The 15,699-nt window shown below is 53.3% G+C and overlaps 1 protein-coding gene and 1 long non-coding RNA gene across 15 annotated transcripts in view; one reads left to right on the top strand and one right to left on the bottom strand.

The window, feature by feature from the left end:
* Positions 1-15,699, bottom strand: part of TTLL1 (TTL family tubulin polyglutamylase complex subunit L1) — a 46,547-nt gene that overhangs the window by 11,028 nt on the left and 19,820 nt on the right. For 6 of the 14 annotated variants that reach the window (XM_049115756.1, XM_049115753.1, XM_049115757.1 and 3 more), the window contains 4 exons: positions 13,323-13,466; positions 11,341-11,427; positions 8,182-8,345; positions 3,102-3,381 (listed from right to left, as the gene is read on the bottom strand). In XM_049115756.1, coding sequence (XP_048971713.1) covers positions 3,252-3,381; positions 8,182-8,345; positions 11,341-11,427; positions 13,323-13,466 — 525 coding nt within the window. In that variant the 3' untranslated portion in view covers positions 3,102-3,251. Of the gene's footprint in view, positions 1-1,164; positions 2,703-3,101; positions 3,382-4,107; positions 4,250-8,181; positions 8,346-11,340; positions 11,428-13,322; positions 13,467-15,699 lie in introns of those variants that run through there. The other 8 variants (XR_007413727.1, XR_007413730.1, XR_007413728.1 and 5 more) reach the window with 3 other exon arrangements.
* On the top strand, positions 1,497-8,185 carry LOC118355915 (uncharacterized). The gene is made up of 5 exons (XR_004819317.2): positions 1,497-1,634; positions 2,200-2,521; positions 3,262-4,438; positions 6,277-6,411; positions 6,828-8,185. It is a non-coding gene; the product is annotated as an uncharacterized LOC118355915 (long non-coding RNA).

The following is a 15,699-nucleotide window of genomic DNA, read 5'->3' as shown; positions in this document are numbered from 1 at the left end:
GGCTACATGGTCACCTGGGCCATCTGCCCAGCCACCTCTGAAGCCCCTTCCAAGCTACAGCTTCCTCACCCCAGAATCCTGGAAGGAGACTTTGCTCAGGTCTCTGAAGATCCACCTGAGGACTCAGAAAGAGAATGTGGGCTCTAAAAGGAGCTATTGGGCAGCATTTTTATATGAGAAAAATCAAGGGAGCTAAATTTGAAAAAGGATAAAAAAAAGGACAAAAGGAAGTGGCAGGCAGGGGAAGCCTGTGGCTCCCTACAGGGGACATCTCAGACCCCCAGGCCCTGTTTCTGCTCAAGAAGCACCAGCCATGAGGGGAGTGAGCATGAGACGGACCGCTTTGAAAGCTCCCAGGCACAAAAATATGGAAATGCTATTTTTAACTTAAAAGCGTATGAGATACAATATAGTTCAGTTGGGGTAAGTCAGAAGACATAATAATACATCATCTCCCCAAATGAGAAACAGGAAACAAAACTGGATGATGCTCCTGTGGCCTCATAATGGAACCTGAAATGCCCAGAGAGCACTCTGGTTAGGCACAGCACCTGTTAAATAACACAGTGGACACCCTGTGGGTGCCTGGTCGCTGAGCGGTCCCAGGTGCTGAGCCCAACCAGGTGCTGGGCCCAAAGACAAGCTGGCCTGGGTCCCCACAGCAGACCCTCCGCTGCCTCCCTGGCCCAGGGGAGGCTGACAGGCTGAGGATGGGGAGACCAAGGGCCAGGTGGCCAGGTGGCTTGGAGGAAGCACCATGGCCAGCAGTAGAGCTGGAAACGGTCCTCAGAGGGAAGAGAGATGGCCAGGCAGGGAAAAGTCAGGTGAATCTAGGGCTGGTGGACAAAGTGTGTACGGAGGGCCTCCCGAATCTTCCCAAGGACAATAGGCTTTTTGTCCTTTGGGGAGTGAGCTGAAGAACCACCACACGTTGGGGAGAAATGGCCCCAAGTTAAAAAAAATCCTGCTGGCCTGAGGTTGGAGCCTGACTGGGTGGGAGGGGGCTCGTCAGGAGTCCAGGGGGGAGGCCCAGGGGAAGAAGGAGGCTGAGTGAGGAGGCTGTCACCAGGCTTTGGGGCCGTGGAGTGGGGGAAGGGGGACACTTAGGAGACACCTTGGTTCCCAGCTTGAGCAGCCACCAAGGAATACAGGGGAACAGCCCACCTGGCAAGCAGGCAAATGACGAATTTGCTCTGGAGCCCTGGGCCCAGTGACGAACAGCGTTTATAATCCACGAATTTCCATGGCCTGCTTCGGCCATCGCACTCTTCCCACTCATGTGTGTTCTGGAAGCGTTCAGAGGAAACATCTGCCCCAGAACATGACATCACTAATGTAACAGTCAATATTTGACAGAAATCTATTTAGCAGACGCTGGCTCTCACCTAGCAACCCGCTCATCGGCAAACGGAACACCTCACTCCTGACAATGGAGTTGCCCTTCGTGCTCTGACTGAGGTCAACAAGGAATTCCCAATTGGGGACTCCACCCTTCTCCCAGAGACACTGAGACACTGAGAACCAAACTAAAGCAACAGGACTGAGACACTGGGATGTAGGAAGCAGTGGGTGGAAAAGCTGTGTGCAGAAGCCAGGGGTGGAGGCCATCGACCACGTGGGTTCTGCCCTCCTGGGTAAGACGACGCAGGCGAGCCCTGGTGCCAGCGGGGCAGGCCGGACCCGGTGCCGTGGCACTGGCTCTTTCTGAGGCAGATATAATGAATCCAAAGATCCACTGGACAGGCCTTGAGACACACAAATAAATGGCAAAGCCAGGCCTCCAGCCCAGGTCTGACTCAAACTCAGGGCCACACCCGCCATCAACACTGGACCTAAAATCAAGGGCTGCACAGATCAGGTCATTAGGACGGAGCGATCTAGGGACACCTGGGTGCTCAGCGGTTGAGCACCTGCCTTCGGCCCAGGGTGTGATCCCGGAGTCCCGGGATCAAGTCCTACATCGTGCTCCTCGCATGGAGCCTGCTTCTCCCTCTGCCTGTGTCTCTGCCTCTCTGTGTCTCTCATGAACAAATAACATCTTAAAAAAAAAAAAAAGACAGTGACTGAAGCATCAGTGAACAGTAGCGTCAAGTATGACCATCAGGAAAAAGCTATTACTAAAAGTAGCCCGCCTCTCAGGGGTTGTGGTTGCTCAGTCACTCTCCCCAACTGACTCAGGGCTTCCCAATATTCCTGTAGGTCACTCAGTGTCCAGGGCGGCTGCACGTCAACACCCCCCCACCCCAGGAGCTGGGCCCGGCTGCCGGCTGCCAATGACGCTTACCTCTGGTCTGCAGCAAACCCAGATGCTGACGTCAGATGAGCCACACGGCGGGAACTGTCTGGGCTCATCTGACAGACCCAGCTACAAAAGCGACGTCATGGAACAGAGGCTGGTCTCTTTTGGCAGCACCGACACAGAGGCCTCTGTAAAGACCAGTTCCCGACAAACATTTCCAGTTGCCGGTCTTCCTCAGAGTCGTTGTCCAGGGAAAGGGGACGGCGCCACAACGGCTGTCAGGTGAGATACCTCGTTTTCCCACAGCAGTGTGACTCTGTAAGATCTTCAGGTTTCGTTTTTAAGTCGGCGCAATCGTGTTTTAAAAGGTGAACACCTCGTAATAACCTACGTCACACGCTGAGGCTGTTATTCTCTGCGGAAAGAGCTAGTTTCGTACATTTGTGAACCAGTTCTTCCGGCCCTGATGAAACAGAAATGTGACGCTGTGATTTAGAATAAGAAATATAGATTGGGTCTTTGTCCCCGTTCCTGTCACGCAGTTCCTAAAACCCCTGTAAGTTCCGTTCCAAGAGGGCCACCCTCTCGGGTCCCCTCTCTTCGGGAGCTTTGTACTATCGCTCAATAAACTTTGCTGCCCACTAAACAGAAAAACAATTTTGCTTTCCAAGAGCTACAGGGACAGCTTTTCATTATAATGTTTAGTTTTGTTCCCAGTTCCTGAAATAGCTCCACGTAGTAAAGGAGAAGGGGGCGTCTTCCATGATTCCTAACAAGCTGCTTGCCACCAAGCCAGGTTGTGCTAAGGGCTGACCAGTGGCTGTAGCTCCCAGGTAGCAGCTTTCCCTTGTAAGACACTCCCTTAACCTTCCAAAGAAGTGCCTTTATTTATTTACAGGGCTTAGGAAAGGAAAAAAAAAAAAAAAAAGCTCTAGAAAAAGGAAATTCCAAAATAGGCCCAGGTGCAGTATCTGGCAGGGTCTGGGTCGCAGTCTCTTGCGCTTACTGGTGGTCACTTCCAGGTTGTGAGGACAGTTCTCCCCGAGTCTCTTGATCGGCCCCCTTTGGGCCCCAGCGACTGGCCCTGACGACTTCTCAGCTCTCTGTCGGCCCCGTCACCTTGCGCCAGCTCCTCATCGTAGCTGGAAACAGAGGAACATCTTCAGGACTTGGGAGTGGCAGGGGCAGGCCGAGCTGCAGTGTGCAAATCCCACGTCGCCCAGGGAAGCGGCCCGGCCCCCACCCTGCATGCCCCCAGCCTGCCAGCCCACCAAACACTGCCTGAGCCCACAGAGCTGACTGGTACAGCCTTGTTAAAGTATTTTCATGAACTGTCCCCGGTTCCCACAGTTGGTTGACATTTTATAAAGGCTACCAGATGGAAGTGGGCAGTGACCCCAAAGGAAACATGAATGAGACACCAGGGTGGTGTGGAAATAAACGGACGTCTGGAAATACTTTTACACACAGCATCTGCGGGCGGGTAGGACTGACCCCATTTCAGATGGGGAACAGGGTGTGAATGACCCACCCGGGAGGAGAGGGCCAGGACAGGGAGAGCAGTTCATCCACAAGAAAGGCCAGATCCAGCCCCTACCAGCTGAGGACCACGCTGCCCCTCCCCACTAAGTTATGCCCCCGGCCTGTGGAGTGTTAAGGCACGACCTGCGTAGGAAACAGCCTGGGCTCTTGCCTCAGAAAGAATGGAGCAGGAGGCTGGGGTGCCCCTGCCTGATTATGGCACCTGGGTAGTCCCCGGCCTCTCTCGCCACGGTGAGCCCCCTCTTATGGGGCCGATGAGGGTGCAGAAGTATCACTGCCCACCTGTAGGCCCTGGCAGGTGCAGGCTTTGGCGAATGGAGTCCCCTGTCCCCACGGTGACTTCACATCAACCTCCTGACTGATCCATACTTCCTATCTGAGACTTGGAGAGGTTTACTCGGTGTCCTGAGGTCACAGGGCCCAGATGGGGCAGACGTGGGGTCAGGTAAAACCCAAAACTTCAGATTCCTAGATGGGGCAGACGTGGGGTCAAGTAAAACCCAAAACTTCAGATTCCTAATTTGGAACTTTTTACCCTGTGGATCAGGAGTGTGAAAAGCCTTTCTGTTCACTATGAAACGTCATTCCGAGGTGTCATTTGGTGGCCACACCTTGAATGAGGATCATTGAAGAGCACATTCATGTCAAATGCAAAAGGTACTAAGATGCTCAGTTATGTTGCACTGGCTGAGTTTTGCTGACTTCTAGAAAAGGGTCTATTTCCGTTAGACATTTATTCCCAGAATTATAATCTGCAGGGTGAGTGTGGTGTGGGATAGAAGCTTTAGAAGGTGACGCCAGATTTTCTGCACTGTACTTCTGGTGGCAAACGGGGGGCCAAAAGGGAAGGGCAAGGAGGCAGGAGGCCAGCTTGTTGACCATTATGCACACGGCAGGCACTACGGGGTTTCCCTCTGCCAGGTGGGGATCAGGGCAACAACAGAGGGCCCTCCTCCCCCCACCTCCCCAAGGAGAGATGACACTGGAGGGTCTGCCTGTAGGGGCCCCTCCCCACACCAAGGACTGCTAGAGCCCCTGGGCTCCCCATTCACATGTTAGCAACTCCCCCGTTAGCACTGTGCTGCTGGTTCTGCGTCTCCATAGCTGACCTGAGGACTGCAGTGACCCCATTTGTCTGGTTTACAGTTGCCCCCGGCACCGCACTCCTGGGTGAGTGTGCAGTAAGGATCTCCTGAATGATGGGGGGTAGGTGGGGGGAAGGATCACAAAGGGTTACCAGTCTCATTGTGGGTTTGGCAAGCGGCTGGCATCTGGGACGGGCTGTTCCCAGGGGCAGAGTGGCCCCCCACTGAGCTAATGTGGAGGAGAATCAGGCAGGATGGCCGTCTAGGCCCCTTCCCATTCTAGCAGGCTTTCCTCCTGGCTTTCTGACAAGCAGATTGCACTCATTGGCAGGGCTCATATAGTAGCATTTTGTTTTGTTTTTTAAGATTTATTTACTTTTTATGCAGAGAGAGTGTGAGGGAGGAGGGGCAAAGGGAGAGAGAGAATCTCAAGCAGACTCTGTGCTAAGTACGGAACCTGATGAGGCTCCATCTCACGATCATGGCCCTGAGATCACAACCCGAGCCGAAACCGAGAATTGGACACTTAACTGCCTGAGCCACCTAGGCGCCCCTGGACGAGTGTCTCAAAGGCTGTACGACCATACCCAGCACATACATACATACATTCATTTTATTATTTATTTATTTATTTATTTATTTATTTTTATTTATTTATTTTTACCCAGCACCTTTAGACCAGGGCCCTGGAGGCTGCAGGCGCAGAGGGCCGGGATTCATGGCTTGATGGCCAGGACAGCCATCAGGGCAACAGGAGTGCCTGTTTCTGGGGGCCAGCACCAGTGGTGTGACCTTGGGCCATTAAGTGGCAGCCTGGCCTCCTCCTCTTGCTGCTGGCACCCTCTGGAGACTGCTGTGAGCTCTCCATGGAAGGCCGAGCACCCAACATGGTGGAGTCAGGGCCCTCCCTCCCCACGCAGCACAGCCACCGCTGCAAGAGGCCGTGGCTGTGAGCCAAAAGCAGGATTCCCGACGATGAGGTCATCTGAAGCCCTGGGAGGAGTCCTGAGTGGAAGTGCCTGGAACTATCAGCTCTGACTGGAGCCTTCTTTACTCACAGGAGTGAGGACAGGGCAGCTGAGTGGGTGGGGGGGACCTTTTTGTCTCGTCAACAGCAGTGAGGCTCTGACCTCTGCGTCTTATACTGGAAATAGGGTGTCTGTGGCCTCCCTTGAGGCCCCGACGGGCTCCCGACAGCCCCGCCTGCCCACCACCCTGGCTGGTCGGAGGGAGATCCACCAAGGACCTCAGACTCCTGGCAGGAGGCAAGATTCCTCCACACACCCCGTCCCTGTCGCAGAGGCTGTCAGGGCTCAGCCACCATCTCCTTCACGTCACCCCGCACCTCCCACGCTGCCGCCCAGAGGCTCTGGACACGCCCCAGTCTGACCACCCCAAACTCTTCCTCAGCGCACTCAGAACTCGTGTGTCACCAGCAAGCCCGAGTCCTTCCTCCACCTCATCCTAGAACATCCCCTGCACCTTCCTGCGCTAAAACCTGGCTCTCCGCGAAGACGCTGCTTCCCTGCAGCCCCTCAAATGCAGGTGCTTTCTTTCCCACCCATCATGCCCCTGGGCCTGGAGGGAGCCCCCCTCTTCAAAACCTTCTTCCACCACCCTTCCCATTCGTGCAGTTACCTGTAACCCCAATTCCTTACGATTCAGGCTCCTGGCTCACAGCTGTAGGCAACTGCGGTGACCAAACAGGAGACCCCAATTCCCTGACCCTGTGCCCCCCAATGTCCCGTCCTCTGCCCCCGTTCAGGTCCATTCCAACACACCCCTCCACCAACCTTGTCATGTCCAGTAACCACAACCCCTGCAAAACCCGGATGGTAGACACTCCTTCTGACCCCTGCCTCTTCTTTCCCAGCTGACTTCCCTGGTGCCCCGGCCCCAACAACCCACAACCACTGGGTCTCCCAGCACCTCACCCTCTCACCCTCCTCCTTACCTGACAGGTCCCCAGCGCTGATCACTTCCAACCGTCTGCTGACCCCGCACTCAGCCCAGGCAGCTGACCGTAGCTGGAGACAACAACTAACCATGCCGAGCTCACCTGAAGCTCACCACCGCTGCCCCCGGAGGCCCCACTTCCCTCTGACTTAGCCTTCCACCTTCCCCCGTGCTGCACACAGACGTCAATGCCATGCAGGGGCAGAGGTGGCGAGGCGGCCAGCGTGGGCTCTGGAGGCTGAGCCCCCACGCCAGCAGCCTACCTGTGTGGGCCTGGGATCCATGTGCAGTGTTCACTACAAATCTCTTCCTTTGTTTCCTTGAAACGTTAAACGAGCATTTCTACTCTTATAGAAGTACTAACGTGATCCTCACACGTGCCCCTCCCAGTTCGGGGCACTATTTGCCTCACTTAGCCAGCTCCCCCTCCATACCTCGCGGCCCACAGGAGTCGCTTCCACGCGGACAAGCTAATGTGCATCCCTCCGCACTCATGTAAGCAATCCCACATGTAGATGTCTGTCCACACTGAGGGAGGGCAGAGGCCTCTGCTTGCTTTACGTGGGCTTTTCTGCAACGTGCTTTCCTCCTCAGCCTCCCAGGCCCCATGCAGAGCTCCTGGGCCATGTTTTCAATGGCCACCCGCTATTCCAGGGTATGAATGAACAGTACTTTGCTCAACCACTGCCCCCTTGACAGGCTCTCACGCTGCTTCCACTTTTTGTCACGGCCAGCAGGCCACTTTACCTCTAAACCTTTGTTCCCACATGTGTAAGATGAGTCTCAATGACAATACTGACCTCAGGAGGTCGCTGGGGAAATGGAGCATGATAACACGCAGGAGGCACTCAGCACGGTTTCTGGCGCCATGGTCAGCCCTCGGCTGTCAGGTCTTATCTTTAGCATTTCCCGTCTCCCTGACTCTACAAGATAGCTCACATTAGCCCCCACTCAAGATAGACAAGCAGGCTCTAAGAGTTACAGAGACTTTGTCAACGTCCCACAGCTCCAAGCAGCGGGGCCAGGGTGTGAGCTGGGCCTCTCTGCTCCACGGCGGCCAGGGAGAAGGTAAGGCCCAGAGCTCTCCTGCTTCTACCTGCTGCACCTGCCCCAGCGGCTCACATGGTGCCCAGCAGGTGGCAAACGCTTCATCAATATTGGTTAAGCACAAGATCCAAAGACCTAGTTTAATACCCGTTTTTCCACTACAACAGGATCTCTCCCATAATGTCATTAATAAGTGAAACACTCAGCCCAAACAAGACAAGTCCACACACAGGCAGAAACCCCTAGCTGGGCCCTGGCGCCCCTCAGTCTGAAACACACAAGGATGGCTGCCCAGTCTGCACACAGACTTACAGAATTTCGTAATTGCCGAGAACTTCCTTCGGGGGTGACTTGTTCCATTTACAGTCCGGAATCTCGCCATTAGGAACGGCAATATTGAGGGTGTCGTTGATCAGGTTATACTTAAGGATTCGGTCGTTGGCAGTGCTGGAGGTAAGAGATGGGGACGCGTTCACCTACGAGAGGAAAAGGAACCACGTTCTTCACTTGGATCACAGATTCCCATGGCACGAACACACATGCTGCAGAGGGAAATGCCAGCTACCACATGTTTTAGGTCCAGCTGTCATTTCATACTGTTCATATCTAATATCCTCAGGTGCTTTGTATAGGAAGCGTTTTAGGATCTGCTTCCATTAGCTATTGGATGAAATATAAATAATACTGAAAACAGTTGGGATTATGACCTACAAATCACTCATCACATAAATAAAAATGTTAAGTGAACACAGATCATAAACATAACCGTAGTGTCTACCTACCTGTGTGATGAGCTCTGAACCAAGTACTGTGAGCTGCCCCGCTTGGGATGCTGAGGTGGCTCAGAGGTTGAGCATCTGCCTTCTGCTCAGGGCATGATCCCAGAGTCCCGGGAGGGACTGCAGGGAGCCTGCTTCTCCCTCTGCCTGTGTCTCTGCCTCTCTCTGTGTGTCTCTCATGAATACATACATAAAATCTTTTTTTTTTGTAAGTTTTTACTTATTTATTCATGAGACACACAGAGAGAGAGACAGGCAGAGACACAGGCAGAGGGAGAAGCAGGCTCCATGCAGGGAGCCCAATGTGGGACTTGATCCCAGGACTCCAGGATTCACACCCTGAGCCAAAGGCAGATGCTTAACCACTGAGCAACCCAGGCATCCACATACATAAAATCTTTTAAAAAAAGAAGGAAGGAGGAAAGAAGAAAGGGAAGGAAAGGGAAGGAAAGGGGAAAGGGGAAAGGGGAAAGGAAAGGAGGAAAGGAAAGCTGCCCTGCAGAGCTTTGCTAGGACCAGTGAACCAAATAGCATTGAGTTGAAGTAAAAAGTAATGCCCCCCCCCCTTTAAGTCATCTCTATACCCAACATGGGGCTCAAACTCATGACCTGAAGATCAAGAGTTGGATGTTTTAATTTTTTTTTATTTTTATTTATTTATGATAGTCACAGAGAGAGAGAGAGAGAGAGAGGCAGAGACACAGGCAGAGGGAGAAGCAGGCTCCATGCACCGGGAGCCCGATGTGGGATTCAATTCTGGGTCTCCAGGATCGCGCCCTGGGCCAAAGGCAGGCGCCAAACCACTGCGCCACCCAGAGATCCCAAGAGTTGGATGTTTTACAGACTGAGCCAGCAGGGCATCCCCAGTGGGCCCTTTCTGGTGATGAGAGTAATACTTCACCAACAAAGCAATATTCTGACAAATGAGGAACCCATCTGGTAGACAGAAAGTTAGTCCCATGAAGCTAAGCAATGTCAAAGATGGGCAGGTTAAAATGCAACTATTCACCATCTGTGAAGTCCCAATGGCCCTCAGTCATCGCCTGTTTACTCCTACTTTAGTTTTTTAAAGATTATTTGAGACAGAGAGAGAGCAAGCGAGAGAGGCCAAGCATGGGGAGTGGTAGAGGGAGAGGGAGAAATGGGTTCCCTGCTGACCAAGGAGCCCGATGCGGGGCTTGATCCCAGGACCCCAGGATCATGACCCGAGCCAAAGACAGACGTTTAACTGACTGAGCCACCCAGGCGCCCCATGTTTACTCCTACTTTAGACACAGTTGTGACCTTGGTTAGCCATTTCCTTGGGCCATGTGAGACTGGAGGCAGCAAGTGGGCAAGGTGTTCAGGTTTCTCCCAAACCCCGTGCTGCTAGCGAGGTATCTAACGTATGCAGTGAAAGAGGCCATGTGATCCCTGGGGGCCCTTGGAATGATATCAGTGTTTCATGATGCCGTAATTATTTTAAATACACTAAAACTACAATCTGTTATTATGCTAAAAGTAATATTTGCAATTAAGATCCTAGCTCATCAAGGAAAACTTGCCTTCCATTCAAGTTACTTTTTTTTTTCTTTAAAGATTTTAATAATTAAGAGAGAGAGAGAGAGAGAGGGAGAAGCAGACACTCCACTTAGCAGGGAGCCTGATGCAGGGCTCGATCCCAGGACCCCGGGATCATGGCCTGAGCCAAAGGCAAACACTTAACTGACTGATCCACCCAGGCGCCCCTGAGTTACTCTGTTTAAAATGGAAAAAAACATTCTGTAGCTCCAAGGACAGTACACAGGACTTCTAAAATGGAAAAACAACATAAATATTTTATACATGCATCTGTAGATCTCTGTATACATCTATGTATATCTCTGTGTGCACTCACACACACACACACACACACACACGCATGTGTGCACACCCTTTTGGCAGTATAATAAGTAACCTGGAAAACACTGTTCTGGAACAGTTTGCTCTCTGATAACTTGGCTCTCCCAGCAGCTTCCTGTAAGGGCTTCCACTGAATTTCCCTCTCACTACAATTTCCCTTTGGGACTCAGCTTTCCTGGCTCAAAACAGGACTGAGCTAAAGAGCTTGAGCCGTGTGCCTCCGCTGATGCTCAGAGGCACACACAGGGAGACAGACCAACGGGCCAACAGAACGTGTCCAACCCCACGTCCCCTGAGGCCCAAGCTCCTCTCTCTGGCTGCAAAGCAAAGCAGGGCAACCCAACAAGTCAGGCTCAATATCCGGGCCTCAGGCAAGTAGGCCAGTGCCGCCTGGTGTAAGCGTCACCCAGGCCTGTCACCAGAGGAAGGCTGTGCACACTAGGACCGCCCCCGCTACATCCCATCTAAGCCTTGAAACAGGCAGATAAATCCACTCCCACACTATGCCTTGGTCAGAAGAGAATACTGCTTATCCCTGGATAGCATGCTACCGCTGCCCACAGGCTTCGGGGTCTGGACGCTCCTTTCCTGAACGGGAGCCATGTTCCCATGAGGACAGGGCAGGGCCTCCAGGGCACAGATGCATCCAGAAGAGGGAAGTGGCTGTGTGGGCTGGGCTCAGAGGGGAGACATTGGGGGCGTGCTCACTGGTCACCCCCAGCAAGCCTGTCGCTCCTGACCAACTGTCCCCGTACACCCCCTCTGCCCCGGCCCTGTCACCCGACCCCACGGGCTGCTGCAGTGCAGTTACCTCGATCAGCCAGGGCTTCAGCTTGTCGTCGATGATGATATCGTACCCATAGCACTCGAAGCAGTGTTTGTCGTTGTTCATCACCGGCTGCAAGAGAGTAACCCGCCAGGGGCTTGTACAGCCGGCCTCGGGGAGGGCCCAGCTGACACCACCGCCCACCATGGAGGCCTGCCTGGCCGTGCTGGGCCTCCCTGCCTGGGCTCAGACACAGAAACGTCCCTTAGCCTCCGAGGGGACCCCATGAGGCAATCAATCCCCAGTGTCTCCGGGCCTTCCTCATCAGAGACCTGATCACAGCAACAGCGTCTCTGTCCGCATGGGGCTGTCTTCAGAGTGGACAAAAGTCCCACTCCACACCCGGCACAGAGTTAAGGCCTGTACAGCTGTGTCACAGACACTGTCCGCCAGGCTGCTGGGCCCTTCTTGGGGATGCGGGCTGCTAGGTCATGAACCTCTGTTCTGTGACAAGAGTTGATCCACTTATTAATGTTTCTGGATTTTCTTTTTAATTTTCAATTCCACTTCATAAACTATTCTCTAGGGGCATTAAAAAAACCCTGCTAGCCAGGGTTTCACTTACAATTCAGATTCCCAGGCCCTGCCCAGGCTGCCTCATTCAAAACCTATGAGAAGGCCCCAGCAAGCAGCCCTGTCCCACGTGCCCTGGGGACCCATGTGCACCCCACAGCGAGCGAAGCACACACACGAGAGTGAGGCCTTCTTATACACTAGTGGGTGTGTGCACGCTACTTCAAACATGGATTTAGAACCAAAACTCCAGGGCAGCCTGGGTGGCTTAGTGGTTTAGCACTGCCTTCAGCCCAGGAGATCCTGGAGACCCAGGATCAAGTCCCACATCAGGCTCCCTGCATGGAGCCTGCTTCTCCCTCTGCCTGTGTCTCTGCCCCTTTCTCTATCCTGTGTCTCTCATGAATACATAAATAAATCCTAAAAAAAAAAAAAAATTAGAACCCAAACTCCAAACTCCTGTGGGGAGATGGGCCAGTCCAATCTCACGCACTGGAGGGAAACCAGGCTGGGGGTAGGGGTGGGGGGAGGGACTTTTTTTCCCAGGGGAGTCAATAGAACAGCACCTCCCCAGAAAGCCTGGGGCCCAAGCCCGGGCCACTGCCCATACCACCATTCCAGCAGCCTCTGCAGGACAGGAAGCTGCTAATTCTCCAACTGCCCCCCCCGCCCACCGTCTCCCGATTTCAGAGACAGCCTCCAAGGCGCAGAGAGGCTGGGCATACACTCTCCACGGGACGTGCAGCCTACTCCGAGTGCCAGGCCGAGTGCCCTCAGGTCCCATGGCCAGTGGGCCAGTCTGCTGGGAGCCCCCTGGCAGGCCCGGGCCCCTGTGCTGGTCCCTGTACTTCCTCACTCCAGGGCTGAGCCTCCATGCTGCTCATGAGTCACGGGGTGATGCGCATCTGGGAGCCTACGTGGGAAGCTCTGAACATAGCAGCCCACATGCTGGTGGTCGGTGTTTATTCCTTTCCTTTCCTTTCCCTCAAAAATAGATGCACACCTGCTTTGGAACAGTAAAACGAAACAAACAAAAACCACAAACCAGCCAACAAACAGCAGACTTGAGGCAACAAGCAGAGAGGTGGCTTTCTGCAGCCTGTGTGTCCGTGACATCACAGACAGGGAGGCCTAAACATGGGGAGGCCACCGCGAGGCCATCTCTGACCATCAGCTTACTGCAAAGTATGCCCCCTCGATCCAGTGGCACAGAAGAGCTGCTGGTGACGTCAGCAGGACCTGTCTGGGCACCTGGCGTGCCCTGGGCAGCACATAGCCAGAAGTTGGCCCCTCCGCCTCACCACAACTGCCTCGGCCTCTGGCAAACATGTGGATATGAGGAAGGTGAGCCCATGAAGACAAGCATTTTTGGCAAAAGAACAAGCGTCCCCCACTGGTCACTCAGTGGCTCTCTGCTCCCAGGCCCCAGCCCCACCCCTCACCCCGGCACTCACCGCCACAGCCTTCAGCGACTGCACGATGATCCAGTGGATCTCGTCAAACAGCTTGCTGGTCACCTCCTTGCCTCTGGTGCTCTCCAGGTAGAGCCGCAGGTTGCTCACGGTCCACTTGCCTCCATGGATGTGGTTGTAGTCTTCCTGGTGACGGCAGAGGGCACAGGCCCCCAGGCAATGCACCCTGAGGAATCTAGCACTTGCTCTCTCACCCTAGAACATGTGCGGGGTGCCCCTGCCCTGTGGGGATCTGGATCCCCCATAAGGCACGTTCGAAAATACTCACCTCTATAGTACACTCACAATTAGTAATTCATGCCCTGCAGTGGCCCCAAGTCCCCCCACTTTAAGCCCAAGACACTCTTCTGGCAGAGACCCTCTCTGGGGGCTACCCTTGGCTAACAGGAGCAGCCCAGTCCAACGTTATCCCTACCCTGGCAGCCGGCCACCTGCAACAGGCTAATACTGGGGTATCTCGGTCCCTGGTGGCTCCATCCCAGGTGGTTCTACAGACCACCCAGCTCCAGGTACCCCGCCACCACTGCATCCCAGTTTGACTCTCCCTCTGCCCTATCTAGACCCCCCGCCCATCCCCACGGTCCCCAGCAGACCCCCTGCACACTCATCTCTGCCTCCGAGTCTGCTTCCAGAGGGGCCACATGCTGGCACCAGGCATTGTGGTCCAAGAACACCACACATGTAACTCCTCACTACGCCTCGTCTGCGGTAAGAGCCTCAGGCTCAGATGGGTTACAGGATGTGCCTGAGCTTCCACCTGGGCTGCGAGGAGCTGGCACCCAAGCCCGGCTTTCTCACCCTCATCCATAGCTCTTTCTATACCTCTGACCCTGAACATTGACTCTCTACCCAATGCTCTCTTTTGAAGCCAAGAAGCTAGAAAATCCTCAAGTACATCAGGACGTTATGAGGCCAGGTTTCGTTTTCTTAAGTATAAAGCTGAGAAGTGAGAATGAAAATCAAACCAGTCTAAGAAAGGACAAATATTGCTGACTCAAACCAAACTTTTTTTTTTTCATATTAATAGAATTAACCACAGTTTAATTAACCACAGTTTGAAAAAGATACCTTTTGAGGTTAGAGACAAATTTACACATCAGTTTCACTAAAATACCTTATAAGATGAGGGACCCAAGCATGCTCACCTCAGACAGACTCTCAATAACTCAGCCTTTGTATCCCTAAAAACAGGGACTCTGAGAAGTTACAGGGAGACCAGGCTGCTGCCCACTGATACCTTTCTTTTCCCTGTTACAGAGTCTCTTCACTCTCAAGAAAAGTTCACTTAAAAAAAGTTATAAATGTATAAAGTATCCATGGCAAAACGCTGCCTTCCACATGCATTGGTATAAAGAGCAGGAAGTATCACCTACTTTTTGGACTGTAGGAACATTATTTAATCAGATTTATTTCAGAACACTTTACCAAGGCAATTTGCAAACACTGCCCGTGTAGGATGCACTCCTCCTCTTTCCATCCCTTTATCAATCTGCCTCCCAGTGGGCCCCCCTCCCACATGCCTGCACTCCCACTGCAGCCCCTGGAGGCCTCCCTCATCATCAGTCCTTCGCTACTGGTCCCTGAGCTGCCTGAGGGCGGGGATGCCCCTTCACCATCTCTGTCCCAGGCGCCAGGCTGTGCCCTGGGCCCAGGGACTCTCGGTAGATGCACCCGACGACAGACTGCTTTAACATTTCAGGGCCCAGTATAACATCTGTCCCTCATGCATTTCTAAACGAGAGCCATGCCAGGCTTCTATTTGAGACTGAAATGTAGGTTTCTCAGAGTAAGCACTTTCTCATGTTAACAAGCGAAGCATTTACAAATAGAACCCAGAGAGAAAGCACAGAGGCTTCTGGTGCATTGCAGAGATGCCACGCCAAAAGTCCTGCCTTCTGCTTTCTCCTTCTATGGATTAAAAAAAAACCCAAAAAAACAAAAACGGTTTCTGTTTCTTATAGATGAAATAGTGACTCAGCTGACTGGTGTCCTGAGAAGGCCCATCGAGTAGAGCCCTCCCGATTGCAGTGTGGCTCCCAGCCCCCAGCGGCCTGGCAGGCCGACATGCTCCGCACTGTCCTAAGGACACCAAGTGGTCTCAGGTCAGCATGGCCATTTCCCAGCCCATCGCCAGACCTCACTAATTGTGCTACTTGGCGACGAAGTGCCTGATGTCATGGCTCAGCTTTCTCCGACTGACATAAGTTTTGTGCTGCATCCCATGAGGGCTCATTCTCCTGATTATTATGAATAAGGTTCTGGCCAAGCCATCCTTGATCCTCTAACCTTGAACATGTAACAGCGAGGCTCGCCAGTTTGCTGAGCGAAACCTGCTGGGTGGTGAACCAGGGTCGGCCTC

Source organism: Canis lupus, chromosome 10, assembly GCF_003254725.2.
Source record: "Canis lupus dingo isolate Sandy chromosome 10, ASM325472v2, whole genome shotgun sequence".
NCBI classification, from domain to species: domain Eukaryota; kingdom Metazoa; phylum Chordata; class Mammalia; order Carnivora; family Canidae; genus Canis; species Canis lupus.
The sequence above is the reverse complement of the archived record's forward strand: the minus strand, read 5'-3'. Positions and strand labels throughout refer to the sequence as shown.